The 26,745-nt window shown below is 50.0% G+C and overlaps 2 protein-coding genes across 4 annotated transcripts; both read right to left on the reverse strand.

Annotated features, from left to right (window-relative positions):
- Positions 1-996: 996 nt before the first annotated feature.
- On the reverse strand, positions 997-5,217 carry LOC103189453 (zona pellucida sperm-binding protein 3). Its single transcript, XM_042345038.1, has 9 exons — positions 5,143-5,217; positions 4,455-4,570; positions 3,849-3,952; positions 3,296-3,473; positions 3,023-3,143; positions 2,525-2,616; positions 2,041-2,162; positions 1,467-1,610; positions 997-1,110 (listed from the first exon to the last, which is right to left on the reverse strand). Exons 2-9 carry the CDS (start codon positions 4,568-4,570, stop codon positions 1,001-1,003), a joined length of 987 nt encoding a protein of 328 aa, XP_042200972.1. The 5' UTR covers positions 5,143-5,217; the 3' UTR covers positions 997-1,000.
- A 947-nt stretch (positions 5,218-6,164) lies between these two features.
- Positions 6,165-17,874, reverse strand: ntf4 (neurotrophin 4). Of its 3 annotated transcripts, none has more exons than XM_007909861.1 (2): positions 17,840-17,874; positions 6,165-6,894 (listed from the first exon to the last, which is right to left on the reverse strand). In XM_007909861.1, the coding sequence occupies exon 2, from the start codon at positions 6,871-6,873 to the stop codon at positions 6,199-6,201; it is 675 nt and encodes a 224-aa protein (XP_007908052.1). In that variant the 5' UTR covers positions 6,874-6,894; positions 17,840-17,874; the 3' UTR covers positions 6,165-6,198. The 3 variants fall into 3 exon arrangements, with proteins under 3 accessions (XP_007908052.1, XP_007908053.1, NP_001280081.1); XM_007909862.2 differs by lacking the exon at positions 17,840-17,874 and adding an exon at positions 16,530-16,632; NM_001293152.1 differs by lacking the exon at positions 17,840-17,874 and having other exon boundaries at positions 6,199-6,873.
- Between the last annotated feature and the right edge of the window lie 8,871 nt (positions 17,875-26,745).

Below are 26,745 nucleotides of genomic sequence, written 5' to 3' on the forward strand. Positions count from 1 at the left end.
TGCTTGGGGTGGAGGGGCGGAAAAAAAACAGTGAAAGTCCTTCAAAAGTCATTTGTGTTTTAAAAGTGTAATTGGGATTCCCAGACCGAGGGAAATCATTTCAGGGGTTGTTTTATTTTTTGTGAAACTTCAGCTCAGTTTGATGCTCGTCCTCTCGTCCCTCCTCCCATCCCAAATTCCTTCCTGTTTACGCTTCCACGAGTGTTTTCAGTGGGTGTGAATCTCTGTACCGTTTAGAAGGAAATGGGACGAACAGAATTATCGGTTTCAATCACAGTTAGATACGCGAAACGTGTTGAACGTTGCCCCATTCCTTTCAAATCCAGAGCTGAACGAGAGAGAGATGTCTTTTTTTTAAAAAAAAATGTCGTTACAAGAACGGTTTCTGTTTCTAAAGTCGCGTTAGATCACATTGTTTGTTCATTATTCCTTCACTCTCGACTATTGTTTCATTGTCAATGTCTATGCAGGTATCAATGCAATCAATAAGGGATACAGAAGTAAAAAAAAAAACACATGTCCGTTGCCTCAAATGGTCTTGATTTCTTTCATTCAGGGGAGCGAGGGACTGTTTGCCAAAAGGTGGAGCCGTAGGGGTTCGAGCCCTCACCTCGCAAGCGAGAGGACCCGGGTTCGATTCCCGGGCAGGACAAAACCTTAGGCAAGTTTACCAAGCAGTGAGGAGGAACCAGGTTCATTGGCAGATCGCCTTCCAGGGGTAATAATCCCTTCTGGGAAATCTCATCCACATCCAGCCCTCGGTTTTGACCCAGAACCATACAGGTCTTTGAGGGTCTTCCTCGAGGGCTGTGTGGCCACTCTGAGCCCAGACGAGGCTATTCTAACGAGCCGAAACCGCCCAGCTTGCCCATCGATATCAGCGTCCGGCAAGCTTACCCGCTGCTATTTTCTAAAGCCAATAGTGAAGCAGACAGACAGACACAAAAGAGCTGCAAGTAACATTGTGGATTTTATTTAAGACAATATATTCCTGGGCTTTTCACGGCGCGATTGACAGGTGCTTCCTGTTCAGGTGGTAATAGGTCACCAGCGCTGCACAAATCAGAGCTCCGAGCACCACCGAGCCAGCCAAGGCCATCGCCACACCACCTGCACGGACAGGAGAAGCCAAGAGTTAGCGGTTGAGGCAGACAGGCAGCTTCTGTTGTGTAGAACAGAGGGCGGACCAACTGGTGGCCCGTGGGCCGCAACCGGCCCCCCGGGTGGGGGTGGAATTTCCTCCGGCTCACCAAACAATTTCCTACTTCACTGACCAACGAGCAAATAGAGGTGACACCCCCAAACCCACCCGGCCGGCCACAGAACCAATCTGGAGGTGGTCGCCGGGTGGCTCAGGCTCTGGCCAATCCGGATAAAAATATTGCTTGTAACACGGCCCACAGACCTTTCTCAAACCCCAGCGGCCAAAAGGTTGAACGGCCCGACATAGAGAGAGACTGACTTACTGTCTGAAGATGATGAGCGGCTGTTTCCACTGCCAACAGAGGGTTCGACCGCCATGAGCTGGTCAAAGTCTCGCAGCTCAACGTCCAGCACCACAATAGGCCTCAGACTGACCACACCTTCCCACTGGAGACCAGCACCGACCTCTGCAAATATCCGAGCAACAGATTATAGCCCCTCGTGTGGTCAAGGTGTCCCTGTAGCTCAGGGGTTAGAGAGCTCACCTCCCAAGCGAGTGGACCTGGGTTCGATTCCAGGGCAAAACCTTAGGCTACTTCCTAACTATACAAACACACCAGTAAATAGGAACCCGGCTCTTAGTCGATTGGGGGGGGGGGGGGGGGTCACTTACCTGTGGTAATAACCCCTTCAAAAAAACAATTAAGGTTACTCAACCCCCGACCCGGTTGTGAGACGTTGCTGTGCGCAATTGGCTGCCACCTTTGCCCCCCCCCCCACTCCCCGCAAAAAAATAAAATAATTGACTTTCCAACCTATTCTGTGAAGCGCTTTGAGACGTCGTCTCAACGAGGTGATAAGGCGCTGCGGGAGCTGCTGTCGTTGGTCGATCAGTACCTGCTCCGGGTTGAGACGCCCTCTTTCTCCTGTTCCAAAGATGTCCCCTCGCTCTTTCATCGTTGCAGTGGTGGGCATCGCAGCAGCTGCACAAGTCGTTCGTACCTTCCACTGCGTTCCACCTGCAACAAAGAAGTCATTGCATTGCGGGCAACCATTTGTAACCCCTCCCCCCCCCCCCATTTACCATCATCACAATTAGCGCTCAACGGTGGCGGAGCCTGACACCGAGACGGAGAGAGGGATTTGAGGGCGAGTGTTCCAAGATTTCAGGGCGTAGTGATGGGGCGGAGGGGACGAGGGACAAGTACGGAGGCCAGACTAGCGGGTAGTGGAGTTGCGGGGGGGGAAAAGCAGGCCAGAGAGGTAGGGTGAAGGGATTCCTAGACAAGCGAGCAAGAGGATTAGATCGGCGCAAGGAAATTGGGCTGCAAAATCCAGGCGGACAAGTCGTCTATCCCCGTCTAGAAGTTATTTCACTCACCGCTGGAGTAGTTTGTCGAAGAAACAAGCTTTGTTGCTGGAATCGAGCTTCGCATCTAATGCCACCGCTTTCAGCTCGCATTTAATAAAGATCTGGCAGACACAAAACAGACCGATCAATGCCTTCCCTCCTTCCAATAATAATCCTGGCATTCGATACAGCGCCTTATCACGTCTTCGAGACGTCTCAAAGCGCTTCATAGGATACGCTGTGAAGTGAACGGACTGTATATCTTGTGAGCCGATTACACACAGGAGCGTCCCGCAAACAGTCGTGGATTGAGTGACTGATTGACCACATTTTTATTATTTTTGTGCGGATTATTACTCCCGTAAAAGCGATCAATCGACTACTGACTGCTGGAGGCGTGTGGATTAAGCACACCCGGGGGCCTCCAGCTTGCGAGACGAGCGCTCTCACCCCGACGCTCCACGACTCCAAACCTCTCCCCTGCCTCGGCCATTACGAGTCGCTGCCCAATGCCCTCGTGTCGCTCACCGAGTCTCGAGAATCCTCAAAGAAGCGGAAGGCATCCAGTTTAAACCGCAGCTCGTCCTCCTCGAGTCGCGGCGTCACGAACGAGGAGAATGAATCGTCCACTTTGCTGTCCATCAGGCAACTGCGCAGAGAATTGGAGTCGGCGAATAATAATAATAATAACCCTTGCATTTGATACAGCGACGTCTCAAAACGCTTCGCAGGATATATTGTAAAGTGTAGTGACTGTGCGTTTTGTGGGCGAAACGTGTGGGAGATCGGTCACTCACTCACCCTTTGAAGTCAACGATGGAATAGCTGGGTTTGGAGTCCTTGTCTGGGCTCAGAGTGGCCACACAGCGCTCGATGAAGACCCTCAACGGCATATGGTTCTGGGTCAAAACCGAGGCCTGGATGTGGATGAGATCCCCGAGGTGGTAGACATTGGAGCCCCGCTCTGCACTCCAGTCATCTGAAACGACGACAACAAGTTGCACTTGCATCGGGGCCCTCCACAGGCAACTTCTCCGAGCCAGGGAGGGAGGGGGAGGGTTTGTGGCCATAAGCACGGTCAACGAGGAAGGTCTTCAGGCAGGACTTGGAAAAGGATAGAGAGGCGGCGGGATTGAGGGAGAGTGTGATAAGCGCAAAGCCTCGCAAAGGTGGGGGCGGAGGGCGCGTGGGGAGGTTGGTGCTGATCGAGCGGAGGCGCTGGCCGGTGTGGGGTGGGGGTGTGGATTGGGGAGGGGGAGTGAGGAGGGCGGGAGGGAGGACACTGAGAGAGCGGACAGAGAGGGCGAGTTCCAGCCCCGGGCTCAGGAGCCCGACTCGGTCAGTCACCCGTTACCGTTCATGAGGCGGAGCAAGAAGGACAGATGCTCCTCTCCCCACTTGGTGGAGGTGAAAGGGATCCAGGTGGGTTTGATGGCGTTGCTGCTCACATTACCCCGTCTGTGGAGAGACAAAGAACGCGTCACTAACCCACACACAGATCTCGGGGCAGTATTTCTTTTTTTTAAAAAAAATAAAGCGGTAGGAAAATCCCTTCGAGCCCCTAAGGATTTCCCCAGCAGTAAACTGTCTCACCAGAATAATAATAATAATAATAATAATATTATAGAGTTAATGGCCATTGCATCGTTTGTCGCCAAGTGGTCACTGTTTAGGCAGAGAGGTCAAGGTGAAGTTAGCAGGTCACACAGTTAGGGAGGAGGCAAAGCCGTGGAGAGGGCTTTGAAGGCGGAACATTCTCGTATTAACTCCTTATCAAATACACGGTGTATTATTTCACCTGCAGACATCCGCGTTGAATGTTTCTGGATGTTTCGGGATAAAAGCGCCCCTTTGGCAGTGACAATTCCTTATCAAAATGCCCTGCCACATCTCATCAGCAAATATACATATATATATATAGAGAGAGAGAGAGAGAGAAAAAGAAAAAGGCTCCTGTTACCTGGGAAAGTGACACTCAATGGGGACAGTCACTTTGTTGGTTCTGATGATGGGTCTGGTGGTGAGTTGAGGCTTGTAGTTGATGTAGGTGCTGTAAATCAGAGCCTCGTCAGTCATCTGCAAGAGAGGCGAACAGCTCAGTTAATGCAGCATTCGTCACAGGCAAAGTCATCGTGTACAGCGATGTACATCGAGGGGAAAGGAAAATAAATCGTCCACAAAATGTAAACCAGAAGTTTGCATCCTGCACTAACGAAGGATTGGCAGAACTAATGATAAATATGAATCATGATAATACTTGGGACTTGCTGTAGCACCTGATCACGATATTGAGAGGTCTCAAAAGTGGTTCGCGGGAATATATTGTAAAGTGGAGTGACTGTGGACATTAGAAGCTTTTAATACAGTATTTTCTAGATGGGAAAATTTGGTCATTTGGTGTAATGTGAAAAAGTACATCAGTTTCAGAGTTAACAAGACAGTGACTCGCATTCAAGAGGTAAAAAAAAGCTATAGGAACCCCCTACCTTTATCTCAATCCTTTTAAGAAGCTATAGGAAGGCAGTGACGAGCAATGAATAGTTTAGGAAGTTATAGGAAGCCGGTGGTTAGTAATTTAAGAGGTTAAGAAGCTATAGGAAGGCAGTGGCTGATATGTAAGGGTATACGAGGCTATAGGAACCCCTTACCTTTCTCTCAATCCCACAGTCAGTCAGTGAGATGTTGAAGATGATGCTGTCAGATGGATCATCCACTCTGGTCAATGGGCAGCCGGTGGGTCCCAGCATCAGCTGTGAGGGTCTCACCCGGTGGCCACTACCAAACAAGTCCCTGCTGACAGTCACCACCAGGTTGGGCTCATAGCACTGCACCCGCACAGTGTGCACAAGCGCCCCAGCTTTGTGCCTGACAACGCCGGGAGGTACTGCGTTACCGCTTCTCCACTCAAACTGCTCCTTGTTCAACCGTGGCCACAGCCTCGAGCCACCAACACCTCCAGCGCAGAGCAGCCAAGCCATCATCACTAAGCAGCCAGCCATATCTCTTCCCAACTGCACCATCACCTCTCTGGCTCTCTCACCCACCCGGCAAACTTTATACACCGGAACCATCATCACCTGCCACCTATTGCACCCCCACTCTTCTCCCCCCCACCCACCTCCCCCTGACCTCACACAAACCAACAGGTGAGTTCATTTCCCCCTCAATTGCAATCCCTGAGCTAAACTCTCACGAGGCAATATCCAATTGGGCAACACTTGCATTAGGCCAATTGGTTGAGTTCTGGGTTGGTGGAACGTGCATTTGCTTCTTAACTGTGACTGACTGCGATTTGTTAACTCTTTCCTGTTATTATTATTATCTGTGTGTAGGTGGTGTGTATCTCAGTGCGTGCGCGTGTGTGTGTGTGTTTGGGTGGGGAGGGGGGTGAGGTGCGCCTCTCATACCTCGGCGTGGAACCCAGTACATTAGGAGAGCATCTTAAGTAGAGAATAATATATTTTCCGATACAATAAGTTAATACAAACATCAGCAGCCCTGTAAATTCGGGGGAAGGGGTGGGGTGGTGGGGGGGGGAGAGTGGGATAATAAATACGAAATAAGTTCATTGTATAAACGTCATGATTCTGTACATGCAAACCGTAAAACTCAAAATAATTTATATATTTATATCTATTTACAACGCGAATAGATAAACAGCGGAGGGAGGGATGGGGGAGGGAGGGAGGGAGGAGGGATGTGGGTCACGTCCTTGTAGTTCTGTTGTTCAGGGCACAGACACACGCGGTGTCTATCCTTATCCACCGCCACCCCGCTTGTTTCCTGTGGTCCACAGTCAGCGCCCGGACAAAGGACTGTTTGGTTTTGCACTCGGAGACCCAGTGCCTCTTGTCTACCCCTCGGCAGCCGCTTCTGGCTGTGCTGGTGTTGTTGTTGCACTTTGTCTCGTAGAAGAACTGTTTCATGGGTCCCTTGGAGGTGGGCACCTCGTTCAGCACCGACACCACCCACCCGTTGATGTCCACAGCCGTCCGCTTGTCCGTCACCCAGAAGTTGATGCTGTCGCAGACCGAGAGCTCGCCCCTGCGGGTGGGTTTGACCTGCTCCCCCCCCGCCTGCCGCCTGGCCCGCTCTGTCCTGTTGGCCACCTCGGCCTGGCTCAGCGAAGCTTCCATGATGAAGAGCAGCGGAGGAATCCCGGGCGGCTCGGAGGCTAACATGACCCGCGGAGAGTACAGATCCCACTCCTTCTCCCACGACTCCGGGCTGACGTGCTGGAAGTCGCTCCCCAGGGAGTCGTTGGTGCCCGCTGCCCGCTGCTCGGCCTGGGGCCCTGGCATCGCCACGCTGAGGTTCACAGGAGCGGTCTCGACGCCTCCGAAATAGGAAACAGCCATGGCGTAAAGGAGGATGATCATTACTCTACGGACTGCGGCAACCTGCGTGGGGGAGGCGGGGAGGGGGGGGGGGGAGGAGAGCAGTGTTAACGCTTAATAATTACTATCATTGATAATAATAATCCTGGCATTTGGTGCAGCGCCCGATCACGTCTGCGAGACGTCTCAAAGCGCTCGACAGGATGCGCCGCAAAGCGAATTGACCGCGTGTCGTGTGGGCGAAAAGCGGCAGCCAATTGCGCACAGCAGCGTCCCCACAAACAGCGGCGGGTTGATGCGACCACATTAATATTATTATTATTATTATTGATTCTATTTCTTTTTTTCTGACGGGATTATTACCCCCGGAAAAGCGATCCACCAGTCGACTAACAACCTACTGCGGGTAAACGGAGGCGCACGTGTGTGTGCGCGCGTGTGTGTGTTTGTTTCCCCCCTTCCCCTTCCCCACACCCCCCCCCCCCTCTGCCCCAGTGATGCCTTCTCGGAAGACACATGAGGTGCAAATCCCTGATAGGAAAGAGTTATTGTCCTCGGTTGATTAAAGGCAGCCTGAGCTCCACTGGGTGGCAGTGCTGCCTACAATATCTCCCCACGACAGCCGTGACTGCGGGTTCGGACAATGTACATCACCATAATAAGCCCCATCCCGCCTTCGGGACGTCTCAAAGCGCTTCGCAGGATACACTGCAAAGCGGAGTGACTGTGTCTTTTGTGGGCGCAACGCGGCAGCCAATGGCGCCCGGCGACGTCCCCCCCCCCCACACAGACACCCACACACACACACACACTGGTGGATCGAGCGACCGACGTTATTTTTTAAAAAAACGTTATTAACATTTTTCAAAGGGGTTTTGAATCCCCTCTCAGTTTGGGGCCACTTTGTCGTCGGGAATTTCCTGCTTCGGGCAACCCAAACGGCCTCTGCGTCTTTCGCCCGCCACCACCCAGTCACTACACAACAGCAGCAACACGGCTTGCACTGACATCGCACCCTTGTGGATCCTTACTGGATACCTATTGCCGGGTAAGCAGAGGCGTGCGTGTCGGAGTAAGGAAATTTCCCTTGACCCGGCTGGGAATCGAACCCGGATCGCTGCGCGGAGGGCTGTGGGTGTTATGTAGCCTTCGGGTTACCATGTCTCGGAGTCCCAAACTGTCCAGGAGATGCAAATCAAATGTATTATGTTTCTTCCACCAAATACGCAGTCACTCCACTTTACAGTGCGTCCTGTGAAGCCCTTTGAGACGCCTCAAATACGTGATCAGGCGCTTCATCAAATGCAAGGATTATAATCATTATATACGTGTTCATACTCACTGTGCAATTATACACGCGGTCGGTGCTGTTAACCACTCTGAGACGCTACCCTGTGTGAGGGGAGCTATATAAACGCAAGTTGTTACACAGTCAGTGCTATTTTAAACACACACATACATACACACACAGTCAGTGCTTTATACACACACACATGTAGTGCTATGACATGATGCCCTCTATATATATAACGAGGCGCTCAAAATTGGGTCAAATGCTCCCAACTACAGCCAACGTATAAATCCAAGATTGCTTCCTCGCCTTCGTGTCCGTCAAAGAGGAGACGAGAATTTCATTTCCTTTTTTTCTATAACGTCTTGTTTACTCGCGTCTCTAAAGTCATGGCTGGGGGGGGGGGTGTGTGTGGGAGGGGGGGGGGGGATTTTGTACGACCCTGCTTGAAACAGTGGAACGTTTGAAAGTGCTTCGCAATGTAATTATAACAAGTGTTGTGTTTTTGTAGGCAAACCTGGCAGTTAAATTATACACACGCAACAACGTTCCCACCAATGGCTATAAAGCCAACAAGTGCCTGTTTCAACAACAACGACAACAAGATTCCATTTATAGAGCGCCTTTCACGTCGGGAGGACGTCCCAGGGCGCTGTACAGTTGGGTCGGGACCCGAGCATTGGGGGGAAATGGTCAGGGTGAGGGGAGGGAAGGGAGGGAGCGAGGAGGGGGTAGAGAGTCGAGAGCTGAAGGCTGAAGGTCAAAGAGAAAGGACTTGAGACCGGCCTTGAAGGAGGAAAGGGAGGAAGCGGCGAAGGCACTGGGGATAGAGTTCCAGAGCCTCGGGGCTGAGAGGCTGAAGGCCACCGATGGTAGGGCGGTTGGGGCGGGGGATGTGGAGCAGACCGGAGCCAGAGGAACGGAGGGTACGGGCAGGTAGGTAGGGGGACAGTAGGAGGGAGCGAGGCCGGGAATGGCCTTGTAGGTGAGGATGAGGATCTTGAATTCGATCCTCTGGGGATTGGTTTTCGCCCACAAAACACACAATCACTCCACTTTACAGTATATTCTGTGAAGCGCTTTGAGACGTCTCAAAGACGCTGTATGAAACGCAAGGATTATTATTATTATCATCTGGAGAATCGGCTGGATTTTTAGGGGGTGAGCCGGGTGTCTGACGCATGCGGAAACCCATCACCGTGCTTAAAAGAGTCTCCAAACCAAACTGGAATGTGCACTCTCTCTCTCAGACTGTGAGCTCAATATAACAGTCATACTCCTTGTATTTGATACGGCGCCTTATCACATCTTCGAGACGTCTCAAAGCGCTTCACAGATTATGCTGGAAAGTGAATTCCTACTTACTGCTGGGCAAACAGAGGCATGTGTGTGTGTGTGTGTGTGTGTGCGCGTACGTGCGGAGTAAGGAAACATGCCTAAGGTTTCGCCCCGACCTGACCTGCCCGGGTCCTCTCGCTTGCGAGGCGAGAGCTCTAACCACTGAGCTACAGGATTCCACAATTGCTATCAAGTGCAGTGATTGTATTCATAGGCAAACACCGCAGCCAACTTGTGCGCAGCCACTGGGTGAATGACAAACTGAAGGATTGTTGGCCAAGAATGTGAGGAAAAGAGAAACTGCTTTCACCTTTTCAGTATTTTGCCAAATTACACAGCCACTGCACTTCGCGGTGTATCCTGTGAAGCGCTTCGAGGCGTCTGGAAGACCTGATAAGGCGCTGAGTCAAATGCGAGAATTATTATTATTAAAATTGTCATCGGGTTCTGTAACGAACGTTGGAAGTACCTTCCCATCTGAAGGCTGACAATCAATCCAGCACTATTCTGGGGATGTCACCTTAGCAGAATGAATCAAAACAAAACGAAGCATATGTAGGTAACCGGACACAGCGCACACACACACACACACACACACACCGTCAGTGCCGTTATAATAATAATCCTTGAACTTGGACATAGATAGTTTGGGACATATGTGCAGGAAAGTGGAAGGTGAACTCGATGGACCGTGGCCTTTTCTCGTCTTGCATTTCTTACGTTATGTTATTTGATATAACGCCTTATGACATCGTTCAGACATCTCAAAGTAAAGCGGGCGGGTGTTTTTTTGTGGGCGAGAAATGGCAGCCAATTGCACACAGCAGCGTCCCACACATCCAGTCGTGGATTGAGTGGTCACATTAGTATTTTTTTTTAAAAAATGTGAAGGGATTATTAACCCCCAGGAAAGCAATCCGCCAATCGACTAACAACCGGGTTCCTACGTACTGCCGGTAAACAGAGGAGTGTGGAGTAAGGACAGTTGTCTAACATTTCGCCCTCCGAACCTGGTCCTCTCACCCGCGAGGCGAGTGCTCTCTAACCACTGAGCCACAGAACTCCCCTTGTAACATTGCAAAGGACTTGCTCCCCACCAATACACAGTCACTACACTGAACTGACTGATACACAGTCACTGCACCGGACACGTAGAAGCTCTTGGGAGAGTTTAGCGAAATGATGAACTACGCGATCAACTGACTTTACGGCGTATCCCGTGAAGCGCTTTGAGACGTCTCGAAGACGGGATGAGGCGCTGTATCAAAGGCGAGGATTATTATTGTTATTACATTCGCTGCGTCTCCAGCTGATCTTGACGTAGCAAAGCTCGGTGCTGGCATTAACCTGGAATGTGTGTGGCCGTGTGCCACGCAATAAGATTTACATCCAGGGCCACCCTCTGCTTAACATTCCTGGCACGGCCCGATTCCGCACAGCTCTGCACAGTGCCTGGGGAATCGATCAGCTATAAACAATCTTTATCCCCTCGCGCGCGTTGCGTTCGTTCAAGCAGGAGCCAATCCCCTGCTTCGAGTCCTCCCGAGGTTCTCTGGAGAACGTCAAGGAACGAGAACGAAAACAAGTGGCCGCTCGCGCGCTCTCTCTCTCTCTCTCTCTCTCGCGCCACTTCCCCCGGATCTGGCTGTAACGCAAAGCAGCTCCGTGTGATTGCTTCTCGAGCTCGGCATCCGCGGCTCACAGCTTCCCTCCCTGCTCCAGAATCCCGTCGTTTCAGTGGAGTGTAGTTGTTAGTCGTCTATCTTAAATCGATTTCCCTCTCGATACTGACTCGCTGACCAGTGGAAATCATCTCTCCTTACTCGCTCGATTATGGAGTCCTGTGGCGTAGGGGTTAGAGCGCTTGCCTCGCGAGCGAGAGGACCCAGGTTTGATTCCTGGACAGGACGAAACCTTAGGCAAGTTTCCTCACTCCACACACACACCTCTGTTTACAGCAGTAAGTAGGAACCCGGTCGTTAGTCGATTGGCGTATCGCTTTTCCAGGGGTAATAATAATCTCTTCAAAGAAATAATAATGCGGCCACTCGATTGAGTTTGTTTGTGGGACGCTGCTGTGCGCAATTGGCTGCCGCGTTTCACCCACAAAATATACAGTCAATTCCCTGTACAATATATCCTGCGAAGCGCTTTGAGACGTCTCGACGATGTGGTAAGACACTATAACGAAAGCAAGGATTATTATAATTATATTATTATTATTTCGGTAACCGCACTAAGGTAACCAGGTGCCTGAGTCATAGCTGTCGAATGCAACCTCCAAGTTACGTTTTTTTATGGGGTGTGGGATATGAGAGAGGGGAGCAAACAAGTTATATTCCTTTGCTGGAAAAGCCAATTGCAGTCCTTTGGATGAGACATAAAATCTCACTCTCCGTCTGAGCCGGTGCAGGTGGATGTTAAAGGTCCCTCGGTGCTGTTGGACACCTGGTGTCTGTCCAGGCTGACAATTTGCTCCATCGCTGTTTGTGGGACATCAAACTGGCTGCCGCGTTTCGCCCATAAAATACGCGGGGTCACTCCGATTTACAGTATAATCCTGCGAAGGGCTTTGAGACGTCTCGAAGGCACTGTATCAAATGCAAGGAGTCTTATGGCTTATGGCTTAGAGCACTCGCCCCGCAAGCGAGAGCAACCGGGTTCGATTCCCGGGCAGGCAGGGCGAAACTTTGGGCAAGTTTCCTTACTCCACACCTCTGTTTACCTCGCAGTAAGTAGGAACTCTGTTAGTCGATTGGCGGATCGGTTTTCCAAGGGCAATTATCCCTTTTAAAAAAATATTATTTGGTCACGCAATCCACGACTCTTGTGAGACACCTGTGCGTAATTGGTTGCTGCCCTACGCCCGCAAAATGCACAGTCACTCCTCTTTGCAGAAAATCCTGCGGAGCGCTTTGAAAGTCCTTGCTTTCGATACAGCGCCTTAACATGCCTTTACAGCCGTGAATAATATTGCTATTATTCCGTCCTGCACCGCCATCCAGTCAGTAAACCCGAAGACATCTGTCTCACTGAAGAGAACAGAAATGCTTCCAACGGGAATGAATATTCCCCGTCAACAACTCATCCGAAGCCAGGATTCAAGCAGCTCCCAGATTCTCCTGCTCCCGCTGGCTTTAGTTAAGCTTTGAATCAGCCCACGATTCAGTTGTATTTGATACGGCGCCTTATCACTCCTTCGAGACGTCTCAAAGCACTTCACAGGATATACTGTAGTGTGAATTGACTGTGTATTTTGTGGGCGAAACTCGGCAGCCAATTGCTCACAGCAGCGTCCCCACAAGTGACCACATTTTTTTTTTAGGAAGGGATCATTACCCCTGGAAAAGTGATCCGCCAATCGGCTGTGTGTGGAGTGAGGAAACTTGCCTGAGGTTTTGCCCTGTCTGGGAATCAAACCAGGGTCCTTTCGCTTGCGAGGCGAGAGCTCTAACCTCTGAGCTACAGGACTCCAATTGGAAAGGGGTAGGGAGTTTATCCCAGTGTGCAGATAAATTAATCATTGACCACATGGCTGTGTGCAGGAACCTGGTGCTTGCACACTGCCGCTGCAAATTACCTTCAAAAACGTCGCTGGATTCGACAGTAATTACCTGTTTAGGGCTTTGAGATGTTTGGTCGTGATCAGATGCGATAAAAATGCTAATCTTTTCTTCTCAGAACGGACGTACTAAGTAGATTGGTGACCGAGCTTTCGATTGTGTGGTCTGTCGTATTTGTTTTAGCTTCATACCTCGGTAACAGAACCGAGTCCATTTGCATCTGTAGCACAGGTTAGCAGCTGTGGCTCAGTCATTAATCAATCGTAGCCCTTAGCACACAAAGGCAATAATGAATTTATCTGGAGGATTGCTGGCTGGGACATCATGACCCTTTCTCAAATAATGGCACGAGAACGTTATCGTGCACCTAGACGAGTGCAGTCAATCTGCGGAGTCCTGAGGCGAAGTGCTTGGAGCGCTCGCCTCGCAAGCGAGAGGACCCGGGTTCGATTCCTGGTCGGAATTTAACCTTCGGCAACTTTCCTTACTCCAAACACGCGCACGCACACACACGCGCACGCACACAAGTAGGAACCCGGTTGTTAGTCGATTGACGGATCGCTTTCCGGGGGAGGAATAATAATCCTTTCAAATAAATACATCAATAAATAATAGTTCGGTCACTCAATCCACAGCTGTTTGTGTCTCAGGTGTTGAGGCACAGGGAGCAGGACCAGGTTCCTGTCTGATCCAAAGGACAGCGTCTCCAACAACACAGTATTCCCCTAACACCGAGCGTCAGCTTAGACTGAGAGCTCAAAGTCCCGATCTATGGCTTTAACCCGCAATCTTCTGAATCAGAGGCGAGAGTGCTACCAACTGAACCAGGCTGACCACCTAATTGATTGCACCCGGGGGGCTATAATTGGCTTTACTCAGCGCTCCCGGGAAAATTCAGCCCGGATTTCGCCATCCTGATCTCTGTCTAAGGACCATTCCCAGATAGAGATGGTGTAACAAGATGGAGATCTGCCTCTGTGGATGCAGTTGGCAATAATAATAATAATAATCCTTGTGTTTGACACGGCACCTTATCACATCTTCGAGACGCCTCAAAGCGCTTTGCAGGATACACTGTAAAATGAATTGACGGTATGTTTTTAGTGGGCGAAACCCATAATCTACCTGGTTCTAAATCAATCCCACTTCGATTCCTTGTGCACAGCTTTCAGTTATGAAGTCGTTTAGTCCCATAAAGTCACTTTTCAGGACTGTAGAAAATCAGCTGCGCAGTCCAGACTGAATTCAACAATTCACTAAAGTCTGAATCCTCTGAAACGTCGATCCAGACCCCAGACTGGAATCAATCTAGAACCCGGGTGCAACGTCTCCCACCGGTGACTTGTACCCTTGTCCTTCAACCTGGGGGGAAAAAAAAGGTGCTTCCAATTTCGAAGCTGGGTTTCCCGCAGGTACTTTGAAGGAACGACTGCTGTGTGTTTTTTTGGGGGTCAGCCGGGTGTCCGACACATGCGGAGACCCTTCACCGTTGCGTTAGAGTCTCCAAATTAAACTGAGAATTCCAAGCATCCGACCTACACATGGAAATCCCAGAGATAGATTGTTGGAATGGAATGAGCTCTCTCTCTCTCTCTCTCGACCTCTCTCTCTCTCTCTCTCTCTCTCTCTCTCTCTTCTCTCTTTCCCTGGAAGGACCCATCCCGCTTACCCAATTCCAGAAAGTATCAGGCGCGGGTTGGCGAGAGCAGGTCGTCGAGACGTCTCAAGGGACGCCTCACGGAATGTATTGTAAAGTGGAATGACTGTGTGTGTGTGTGTGTGTGTGTGTCGTGGGCGAAACCCGTGCGTTTTAAAAAGGTATTTTTTTAAAAAAAACAACAAGACTAAAGCTGTCTTGCTCCTGCATATCCCTCGCCCTCCACCGTCGGCGACCGCACTTTCAGCCGCTACGCCCCGAATCTCTGTAACATTCGCCCTCAACCCCCCCCACCACCACCGCCGCCGCCACCGCCGCCACCACCCCGCCTCCTTGCCCCTTCCTCTTGGGCATCGTGCTCCACCGCTGTCAAGCACTCTGCTATGAGACCCCGCGCGGAGGGTGCCGTGCGAACACAAGTTGTTGTGGGGATGTGATATGGGGGGAAAAAAGAGACTTGTGCAAACTTCGTGGGTTAAAGTCCACACATGTCAGTACTATAGCAAATCCAACTGCCCACATATCACAGAGAGAGAGAGAGAGAGAGCTGTTTATGCTTCCTGTTCAGTCTCTCTCTCTCTCTCCCTCCCACCCCCCCTTTCTCCCCTTTTATTCAATCCACACACCCACTGTTCAGACAGAAAAGTCAAATCTGCCTCTTTCCAACCCAAAACGTTGCGTTTCTTTTTTGAGAGAGGGAGAGGAGGGGAAGAGAGAGAGAGAGGCAGAGAAGGGGGAGAGAGAGAGAGAGAGGTGGGAGAGAGAGAGAGAGAGAGAAAAAAAAGGGGAAAGGAGAGCAAGAGGAGGGGAAGAGAGAGAGAGAAAAGGGGAATAGAGAGAGGAGAGGGGATGAGAGAGGAGGTGAAGAGGGAAAGAGGGGGTTGGGGAGGTGTTTTAATTGGGGAGTAACTCGTTCTCTTATCTCTCTCCCTCTCTCTCTCTCCACTTTTTGTTTGTGACCAACTTCTGCTCTCAATGAAAAGTTTATTGTAAGGGGGAAAAAACAAGGAACGGGGGGGCGAGAGAGGGGATACTGACCCCTCAAGTGCAGACTGTTACAGGGACATAAATAAAATATATGATTCGCCTCCTCTCCCCCCACATTTTTCCCCAAACTTCAAACTGATCTGACCACAAGGGCATAAATATTTGGGGGTAAGGGGATAGAGAGAGGGAGAGGGGGGGAGGATAGAGAGGGGGAGGATAGAGAGGGGGGATGAGGGGAATAGAGAGGGGGGAGAGAAAGAGACAGATGTCTATATAGAGAGAAGGGAAGGGAGAGAAGGGGATGGAGCGAGAGAGGGATAGAGAGAGAGAAAGTGGGGGAATGAGAAAGAAATGGGGGTATAAGAGAGAGAGGATGGGGGGGGGGGTGTGACTGGGTAGGGAAGGGTGGAAATATGACTTAAAGCAACTTAAATAATTCCACAGCCATCCCTGGGGCAAAAGTGAGTTTGCAAACTGCAAATAGCAGGAGTTTGGAAACTTGTGAAGTCAGAATTATTTCACTCTCTCTCTCTCTCTCATTCTTTCTTTATCTCTCTTCTCATTCTTTCTCTTTCTCTCCCCCTTCCTCCCTCCCTCCCTCCCTCTCTCTCTACAACCCCCAGGTTATCAACCCATACAAAAGACACCTCGAAATAGGTTAGAAACTCACACAGTTTTTTTTACACACAGAAGGGGGGGGGGGAAAAAAAGCTTTTAACAGCTCCAAAAAAATAAATCCAAGCAGTAGGAGCATCAGCCAACAAGTCACACACACACACACACACTCACACTCACACAGCAAATGCCTCAATGGATAGGCACCCAAAAAAAATATGTGCATTTGCTAAGTATTTGGGCTCACCTGAGTGGCTTTTAAAGAGATCGGTCTCTGGCTGTGGTGGTGTCGGTGTCTGGTTGAGCAGAGGGCGTGTGTCTGTGTCTGTGTGTGTGTGCAAACCTTGCAAGTTGCTTTCTTCAGTCATTCCCTTTCGCTCAGGTTAATCCCCACAAGTTTGTTCTTTCTGCTCGATCCCTTTAGGAAGGTGTTCTCTGTCTGTCTGACATGTTTGAGCCCAGGTAATTGGTTTGGATGGCTGGGCTCCCTCTCTCTCTCTGTCTGTCTGTCTGTCTGTCTCTGTGTGTGTGTGTCTGTCTGTCTCTGTGTGTGTGTGTGTCTGTTTCTCCTCTCTCTCTCTGTGTGTCTGTCTGTCTCTGTGTGTGTGTGTGTCTGTCTCTCTCTCTCTCTGTCTGTCTGTCTCTGTGTGTGTGTCTCTGTCTCTGTGTGTGTGTCTGTCTCTCTCTCTGTGTGTCTGTCTGTCTCTCTCTTTCTCTCTGTGTCTGTCTGTCTCTGTGTCTGTCTGTGTGTGTGTGTGTGTGTGTGTCTGTCTCTCTCTCTCTCTCTCTCTGTCTGTGTCTCCCAGTAGAGTGAAGTGGTTTGTGGTTGAGAAAGAGTGAGTGAGATAGTCTCGACTTATTTTGCCTGTGTGCTATCGCTTTGGAGGAAACACAGAGGGCGTCTCTCTCTCTCTCTCTCCTGTGTGTGTGTGTGTGATCACATCTTCAGAAGTGGCTGTTGTGTTGTGGGGAGACAGACAAATACACACACACACACACACAGAGAGAGAGAGATGAGATAGAAACGGATCGATTTCAGCTGAGAGGAGATACTGTGAAAAGCTCTCAACATCCAAGGAAAGGGGTGTGTGTGTGTGTTTGCACATCAAAAGAGACATTTTTTTTCTCATTCCCCCCCCCCCCCCCACCACTGTAGAGAATAGAAGATAAAAATGTTCTTTTAAGTTGTAAAAAGAATCTCTCGCGCGCAAGAAAGCGAGGACTCCGAACTCGAACCGAACCCCCAACGCAGACGCGGTGGGTCCTGCGAAGCGCTTTTGAGACGTCTCGACGACGTGTGGTAAAAGGGCGCCGTGTCAAACGCGAGGATTATTGCTGTTACTATTTCAATCCACGACTGCTGTGCGGAATTGGCTGCCGCGTTTTGGCCCACAAACTCCGCAGTCGCCCCACTCCACCGTATATTCGCTGAAGCGCTTTGAGACGTCGCGAAGGCAGTGTCCCACGAACAGATGTCTTATCTAATTCATGAGCCGGTGATGGGTCGGAACAGTCACTGGGATCAGAAAGCCTTTGGCAATAAAATCCGTAACTTACCGTCCTGCGATTAAGCGATTTCCACCCCTCGACCAGCCTGCAGATTGAGGAGCTACCGACTGCACATCCCCTTTGCTTGCCAAGGGTCCACGAGCATCACCGAGGTCAGGCCGTCAGCCCGGGGCCAGGGTTTCTGTGGGCTTGCTCCATCCTGGGCCAGGATAAAGCTCTTCCTCACTGGACCCGGGCCAGATCTGAGCGAGGGAGCGATAGAGAGAGTTAGAGGAAAGTTAGCAATCGCAAAGCATCTCTATTCGATTTCCGGCAGGGCGAAGGCTGAGGCCAGTTTCCTTAGTCCACACACACACGCACACACGCACACGCCTGTGTTTCCCCAGCGGTAAGTGGGGACCCGGTTGTTAGTCGATTGGCCGATCGCTTTCCGGGGGTAACAATCCCTTAAAAAAGATTATAATTATTTGGTCACTCAATCCACGACTGTTTGCGGGACGCTGCTGTGAGCAATGGGCTGCCGCGTTTCGCCCACAAAATACACAAATCACTACTCTTCACCGCGTATCCTGTGAAGCGCTTTGAGACGTCTCAACGATGACACAGGTGTCAAGGGCAAGGATTGCCATTTTTATTACCCTCTTAGATTCTGCAGGTAATCCAGTTGAGTATCATCACCTGCAGATCCTCCACAAACAGTGGGGATTCGCACAGCGCCCGCCGTTCATGTGGGGCAGGGTCTCGGAGCGCTTAATTGACGACAGAGGGCGATGTACTTGAATGTCCACCAGAGACTAACACACATTCCAGCTTGTGCAACAGCAATAATACATTTGATACAGTGCCTGCAGGACTCCAGATGCGAGCCGATGGGAACATCAGCAGTAGAGTGAGCCGGTGAGAGATAGAGCGCCATCCAATGGTGCACAATACCAGAACAAATTCAGTTGCGTTAATATCCCCAGATATTATTGTTGATCTGTACAGTCCAGTGATTTTTGTGTTGGTCAGCCGGGTGTCTGACCCATGCGGAAACCCATCACCGTGCTTATGAGACTCCAATCCAAACTGAGATTTCCATGCCTTCCACCTACAGATTCCGGAGTGTACGTTGAGGGTAAATGCTGGAATCTAACCGGCTAAAACCACATTGATATCGCTGTCTGGCAAGCTTTCCCGCTGCTTGTCCAGCTAGGACCACCTTATCCGTTGGGGCTTTGGCTTGCAGGGTCAATGGAAGCTGAGTGGGAGAATTCCCTGCCCCCAGTGACATGGATGAGCTATGAGGAATATATACGGATATGGCAGGGCACTTTGGTCTTGAAAAGAGACTTCGTAGAAGTAATATAACATGTTATTGAGAAATATTCTCAGATATAAGTGGGCACAGGTCCAGGAGTGTGAAGGGCAAAAATGGAAGAACAAACATAAGGAAGCAATTATTTTATGCGGAGGGTAAATAATGACTGGAACGGACTACCAGGAAGGAAGATTAAGCGGTCTGGGGGAAGGGAATGGAGAGTAATAAAACTAATAATCCTTGCATTTGATATAGCGTCTTATGTCTTTGAGGCGTCTCAAAGACGCGATATCAAGTGCTTCACAGGATATACTGTAAAGTGGATTGACTTGTGTATGTTGTGGGTGAAACGCGGCAGCCAATTGCGCACAGCAATTGTCCCACAAACAGTCGTGGATTCAGTGACCGAAATATTATTTTTTGGGGGAGCAATTATTACCCCCTGGAAAATGATCCGCGAATCAATTAACAACGGGGTTCCCACTTACTACTAGTTAAACAGAGGCGTGTGTGGAGTAAGGAGACTAAGGTTTCGCCCTGCTCGGGAATTGAACCCGGGTTCTCTCGCTTGCGAGGCGAGAGCGCTAACCCAATGACTCCTCCGGGGGAGGGTTCCAAAGGCTGGGAGAAGGGAATGGAGAGCCTTGGGGGAGGGAATTGAGCAGGAAGTTCACAGGGTTCCTAGGTCAAGGTCCTCTTCCCATGTTTCCCATGGCCATGATATTCCTGACCCCATGGCCACAGGTTCAGGGGTGTGAAGTTGCCATTTGAAGAGCGCACACAAGGAAGCAATTATTTTACGCAGCAGGTAATTAAGGACTGGAACGAGTCAAATTCTCACCCTACCTCAGTCCCATCCCCCTCCCCTTTTGCCCACACCCCCCCTCCCTCTTCCCCCAACCCCCCTCCCCCCACCCTGATCAAACAAGACAGCATCTGCCAAGGGCCTGGGCACCTGATGCCTGTCTGACACTCGATCTTATGCAGTAATGACAGTGAGGCACATAAACTGTCAGCGGGCTGGAGAGCCAGGCAATCAATACTCTTCAGCGGTGACAGATGGCTCGATTAGCAGGAGATTGGCCTGTAATTATCTGTCTGACATGTCAGTGTGGGCGACGGACTCGAGCTTGTCGGATGTCGAACGACCAACTAGTGACCGACTATCAGTCTTAGGGGGTGGGGGAGGCCGGAGTGGGGGGTGGGAGGTAAGCGGGGTCTCCTCGAAGCTGAATTGGCTCCAAGGTGACGTACCTTTCGGAATCGAGCCCGCGCCCGCGCCCCCCCCGCTCTATGACGGTCTCTAGCCAGGTTCCTGAGCCAGGAGGGTCCACAGTATTCCAGGGCCCTCACTGTTGGTTGCAGCCCAGCCCATCAGCAGGACCTGGAAAGGCCGACCAGTCACTGGGGACAGGGAATCCTCCCACTCGGTTATATTACCTCTATGAAGAGACTTACTCCCACTCAGCTCCTGTTAACCCTGTAAGCCAAAGCCCTAATAGGTAGGGTGGTCCCAGCTGGACGAGCAGCGGAAAAGCTCGGCAGATCATGCTCCTTTTGCGGACTGGGTGGGGGGGAACAAAGTGAAGTCACATTCTCACCTGCCTTTGGACAAATGACATGAACCCATCCAACAACAACATGCATTCATTTAACACCTTTCATGTAAAATACCATTATATTTCGTTTCAAGAGCCTCTCGCACTCGTCTTCAAATCCCTTTTCTCCCGAGCACCTCCCTAGCTCTTCGACCTGCTCACTCCCCACTTCATTCCCCGTTGCCTCCGCCAGGCTGGCTCCGGCCTCCTGCCTGTCCCTCGTGCCCTCCGTTCCACCATCAGTGGCCGCACTTTCAGCCATTATGCCCCGAATCTCTAGAACACTCTCCCTCTATCGCTTCGCTCCGCCTTGCCCCCTCCTTCCCCATCTTCAGGTTGTGCCCGACCACTTCCTCTTCGACCACGAACATGGCCACCTCCCTCCCCCTGGCTTGGAGTCGTGATCCGCTACTGTCAAGCGATCTGGGACGCTACCCTGCATGACGGGGCGCTACATAAATGCTAGTTGTCTCAACAAGTTAATAAGGCGCTATATCAAATGCAAGGTTTATTAGTATTACTCTTTAAACGCAAATGGCATTGTATAAACACATGATTGGGTGAATGCTGCTGTCTCGTACCTGCCTCTGTATCTCTGCTCGGAGAGGGCAGGGTAGTGCAGGCTCAAATAGGAGTGTGGAGAGGAAAGGAGATCAGAGAGGTGGACAGACTAGGCAAGGCCTGGGTTACAGGGGATAGGAGAGGAGACAGAGGAGACAATAGGCAGGACAGTAATTCTCCTTACTGCTTGCTTGTGGCTAACTTCTAACCAGATAATCAACATTAATCCCTGTATTTGATGTAGCGCCTCATCATATCTTCGAGACGCCTCAAAGCGCTTCGCAGGACACGCTGTAAAGTGAATCGGCTGTGTATTTTGTGGGCGAAACGCGGCAGCCAATTGCGCACGGCAGCGTCCCCACAAAGTCGCGGATTTGAAGACGATCCACTGGATGTTTCTCGAGCCTCGGAGGCGAGGGCACTGGTCAGCAGCGCTGATATTTCACTAAATAATAATGAATTGCAAAGTGCACCTGGTTCGTCTGTCACACCCCATGGAAATTACTGGTTGTGATGTCAGGCTCAATCCCCAGAGAGATGCACAGATCAGCTCCTGTTTCACACAGCCCACAGTGACCCATTTTCACACAGCAGCACATTAACCCCCCTCCCCCCACCCGCCCCCACTACCCTGTTGCATCTCACGCCCACTCTCCCCGTCTCTTTCTGTTGCCGCTGTGTTTTCTCTCTCTCTCTCTTCGCCGCTGTAACCTTGCACGCGGCGATACTTTTTTTCGGAGGGATTGTTACCCCACCCCGGAAAGCGATCCGGCAATCGACTCACAGTAATCCTTGCATTTGATCGTAGCGCCTTATCGCGTCGTCGAGACTTCTCAAAGCGCTTCACAAGACACACTGGGAAGTGGAGTGACCGTATGTTTTGTGGGCAAAACGCGGCAGACAATCCCGTACAGCAGCGTCCCACAAACAGTCTTGGATTGAGCGCGCCAACCACGAGGTTAAAAAATCTGGTTGTCTGCAAAGTGGGAGAGGCCAAATATCCTGAGTCAATGGAACGATTGCCAGCAACCTTGGACTACATACCAGCACACAAAGGGTTAAACATAGTTAGTTTAGACCTACCCATTTATGAATAGTTGCTTCCTATCAAACGAGTTCTTGGAACTCTGCAGCGAGGTCTGACACTGCAATTAAACCACTTCAAGGCCAAGGCCAGATACAATAGTTCCTCCAAATGGAATTGGACAAGTATTTGAAAGGGAAAACTGTAAAGAGGGTTAGTGCAATGGGGTGTTGGTGGGGTGGGGTGGGGTCGGGGGGATTTGCGGGAGGGTGGGGGTTAAAGGACTGTGGAGTGAGATGAAACCAAGCTGTTTCTGAGACCCAGCATAGGCATAATGGGGCGAATGGTCAAATCCCAAGATTTTACGTTGTTCATAATAATAATCCTTGCATTTGATATAGTGCTTTACCGCGTCTTCGAGACGTCTGAAGGCGCTTCACCGAATATACCGTAAAGTGTAATGACTGTATGCTTTGGGGGCGAAACGCAGCAGCCAATTGCGCACAGCAGCGTCCCCCAAACAGTCATGGATTATTATTGTTTTTAAAGGGATTATTACGCCCAGAAAAGTAATCCGCCAATCGACTAGCAACCTGGTTCCTACTTACTGCTAAACAGAGGCGTGTATGTGTGTGTGTGTGTGTGTGGAGTAAGGAAACGTGCCTAAAGTTTCGCCCTGCCCGGGAATCGAACCCGGGTCCACTTGCTTGCAAGGCGAGCGCGCCAACCACTGAGCTACGGGACTCCGCAAATCTGGAGCGTTGGCCCGTAGTTGCATTATCGCAGCAAGCAAGAGCTGTAAGAAATAATTAGCAGGCTTCGTAGTCGTAACAATAGATGATTCACTGTTGGCAGCCGCATTTAAGCCTGCCCAGGGAGAACAGGCAAAACGTAAACTGGCCTCAAGCCAAGCGATTGGGAGGCTTTGCATTCGATCATATAATTATGTTATTACAGTAAATAGGTACTGATAAACTGCCTGTGTCACATTTAATCTCTGGAGTTCAGTGTAACCCTTCCACTCCTCCGTCTTGGAATTATGTGTCTGTTAATCACGCTCTCTGCTCTGCTCTGTGTCAGAAGGTTGTGAGGTTCAATTCCCCCAAACAGAAGTTTAATGATAATAATAATAATCCTCGCATTTGATGCACCCCCTTGTCACGTTCGTTGAGACGTCTCAAAGCGCTTCACAGAATACACTGCAAAGTGAATTGATTGTGCGTTTTGTGGGCAAAACGCGGCAGTCAATTCCACATAGCAGCGTCCCACATACTGGATTGAGTGACTAATTATTTAGTTAGTTAGTTATTCTTAAGGGATTATTTGCCCCGGAAAAGAGATTCCCCCACTTGACTAACAAGCGGCAACGAACCTGGGTCCTCTCGCTTGTGAGGTGAGTGCTCTCACCACCAAGTTACAGGACTTCATTTGATCTCACGGTCTGCACTGACATTCCAATTCAACATTGGGGGGGTGTGTGGTGGGGGTGTAAGCCCTGTGTTATCAGAGGTGCCGTCCTTCAAACAAGACGCTGCACCATCTGCCTGTTCAGGTGGATGTTATAGATCTCACCGCACTATTACAGAGGGAAATTTCTCCTTGTGTCCTGACCAGTGATCCTCCAGATAGCAGTTTGTGAGAAACACCAAGTTACTACCCTTTGCAGAAACAGGGTGATGCACTTTGAGACCTCAACGTGATATGCCTCAAATGCAAGGAGAATTATGTGCAGTCTTGTAGCTGAGTGATTAGAGCACTCGCCTCGCAAGCGAGAGGACCGGGGTTCGATTCCTGGGCAGCACGAAACGTTGGGCAAGTTTCCTTACTCCACACACATGTTTACGGTTGTTAATCGATTGGTGGATCGCTTCTCTGGGGGTAATAATTCCTTCAAAAAAAAAGTAATTGGACACTCAATCCACGATTGTCGGTGCGACACAGCTGTGTGCAATTGGCTGCCGTGTTTCGCCCACAAAATACACAGTCAATTCACTTTGCAGTATATCCTGTGAAGCGCTTTGAGACGTCTCGAAGATGTGATAAGGCGCTGTATCAAATGCGAGGATTATTATTACCCCCTCCGACCCCTCTGTTCTCTTGAAAGCACCTCTCAACCCTTCAAACAAACTCGAGGCGACGTTAAAAAAATGAAGGGTACATTCCAGCGCTATATTTGCATTTTCCTGAGCGCTTACACGACTTTCAATCAGCCCCAAGGAATTGCACTACGTCGAAAGTCGGCGCAAACATATCGTGTTGCGTCTTGTTAAAATTACTCTGAAGGAATGCTGACTTCAATCTAATCCGCTACGTTTTCACAGCATGTAAATTTCGCTCATCCCAGAGGATCATTTTCACGGATTAGTTGCAGAGGAGGATTGACCATTGATGGAACCGTATATCAAAAGCCTGATGAGTTGGATCTGCTGCATTAGCGGAGGGCCGGACTCAATCTGAATCAAAGCAGCTGCAACCAGCATTGAAGCTCCTTCCTATTTTCCTTCCCACCTACGCTGACACTGCCGACGTTCTTTGGTCACTCACTCTGCTTTAAGTTGCTTTTTCAGACGCTTTTTTCGCCCAGAAAATATTCAGTCAATTCACTTTACGGTGTATCCTGTGAAGCGCTTTGAGACGTCTCGAAGACGTGATAAGGCGCTGTATCAAATGCCGGGATTATTATATTATTGCCGATGATAATTAGGCGCTCGCCTCGCAATCGAGAGAACACGAATTCAATTCAAGGGCAGGGCAGGGCGAAACCTTAGGCAAGTTTCCTTACTCCACACTCCTCTGTTTACCTAGCAGTAAATTGAATCCCGGTTTTTAGTTGATTGGCGTATCGTTTTCCGGGGTTAATAATCCCTCCCCCCCACCCCCCAAAAAAAAATATGTTCACCCAATCCATGACTGTTTGTGGCTGTCACTGTGCCCAATTGGCTGCCGCGTTTCACCCACAAAATACACCGTCAGTTCATAAGGTACAGTATACTCCGTGAAGCGCTTTGAGACGTCTCAACGCCGTGATAAGGCGCTGTATCAAATGCAAAGATTATTATTAACACTTGTGAGCAAGCTCCCGGCAGCTGATTAACAAGGCCCGCGATTCACATGCCAAAATAATCTGCTGGATGTTCCCCTCAACCCAGCGCTGTGTGACTGTTTCCTGACTCGCTCTGCACGCTGGCCTTTGTACTATTCTGCATAAGCCACTGGAGTCATTCACCCTCCAGCAAAGGCCTAACCCCTTTTACTCTCCGTCTTTCTCCCTCCCTACCCTCCGGTCTCGAACGTTCAATAAACATAAAGGGGAGGGGGTGATAGAGGCATCTCTTAACTTACCAACCCGCTTTGGAGCGTTCCTCTTCCACAAAGTAATCTTTCCTTTGCTCAGAGATGGTGTGCGTCCCAAAACTTTGTCTGACTGTAAAGCATCACGGTGTGGGCCGACGCAGAGAAGCCCCTGTTGACTGACAAAGGTTGCCTAAAGGTTTCTGAACTGTGCAGCTGAAGGGATCGATAGCCCAGCACTGTCTGCCCACGCCAGGCACCCAGAGTTCCTGTCATTCCCATTTACCGTCAAGTCCTGTTGGGGAAGGGAAATGGTGCAATTTATCCACTTACACAGAACTCGCAAGCCCACATCGATTTGTGTTCATACATTGCTGCGGTGAACTCAAATCATTTGTCACAATATTTTTTTGTCCGACAGAAATACTTTGTACGTCTGATTCGTCGCCAGTGCGAAGTGTAAAGCCCTCCCAACCCCAGCGCGGACCAACAGATTTGTCACAGTGCAGTGAGTGGTGAGAGTGGAGTAGAATCCTTGCATTTGATACAGCGCCTGATCACGTCTTTGAGACGTCTCAAAGCGATTCGCAGAATATATTGCAAAGTGAATTGACTGTATATTTTGTGGGCGAAACGCGGCAGCCAATCGCGCACGGCAGTATTCCACAGACAGTCGTGGATTGAGTGATCACGTTATTATTATTATTTTTTTTGAAGGGATTATTATCCACGGGAAAGCGATCCATCAATTGAATAACAACCGGGTTCCTATTCACTGCTAGGTAAGCAGAGGCAAGTGGTGTAAGGAAACTTGCCAAACATTTCAATAATAGGACATACCAACCCAATGTAGCACAACATGAGTAGCATTTTAGACTGAATACAATGCAATTTATGATTCAGCAATTACACCCTGGATCTATTTGCAGTGTACACGTCCTGGAATGTCAGTCATTCATCCAGCAATTAGCCATTTTCTTGGTGGGTTCAAATAACTCCATGTCCTTACCCCACCCTCCTCTGCCTCTCCCGCCCACCCTTCTCGACCATTATTGCCCAAGCTCTCAGTTATTATTTCCCTTCTCTGCAACTCTCTCACAGAATTCTGCCCCCCTCCCTGATTTCAAACATCTTCTACAAAAACCTTCCATTACGCTTCCAATCATCTTTGACGTATCTC

Source organism: Callorhinchus milii, unplaced genomic scaffold (assembly GCF_018977255.1).
Source record: "Callorhinchus milii isolate IMCB2004 unplaced genomic scaffold, IMCB_Cmil_1.0 Scaffold31, whole genome shotgun sequence".
Lineage (NCBI taxonomy): Eukaryota > Metazoa > Chordata > Chondrichthyes > Chimaeriformes > Callorhinchidae > Callorhinchus > Callorhinchus milii.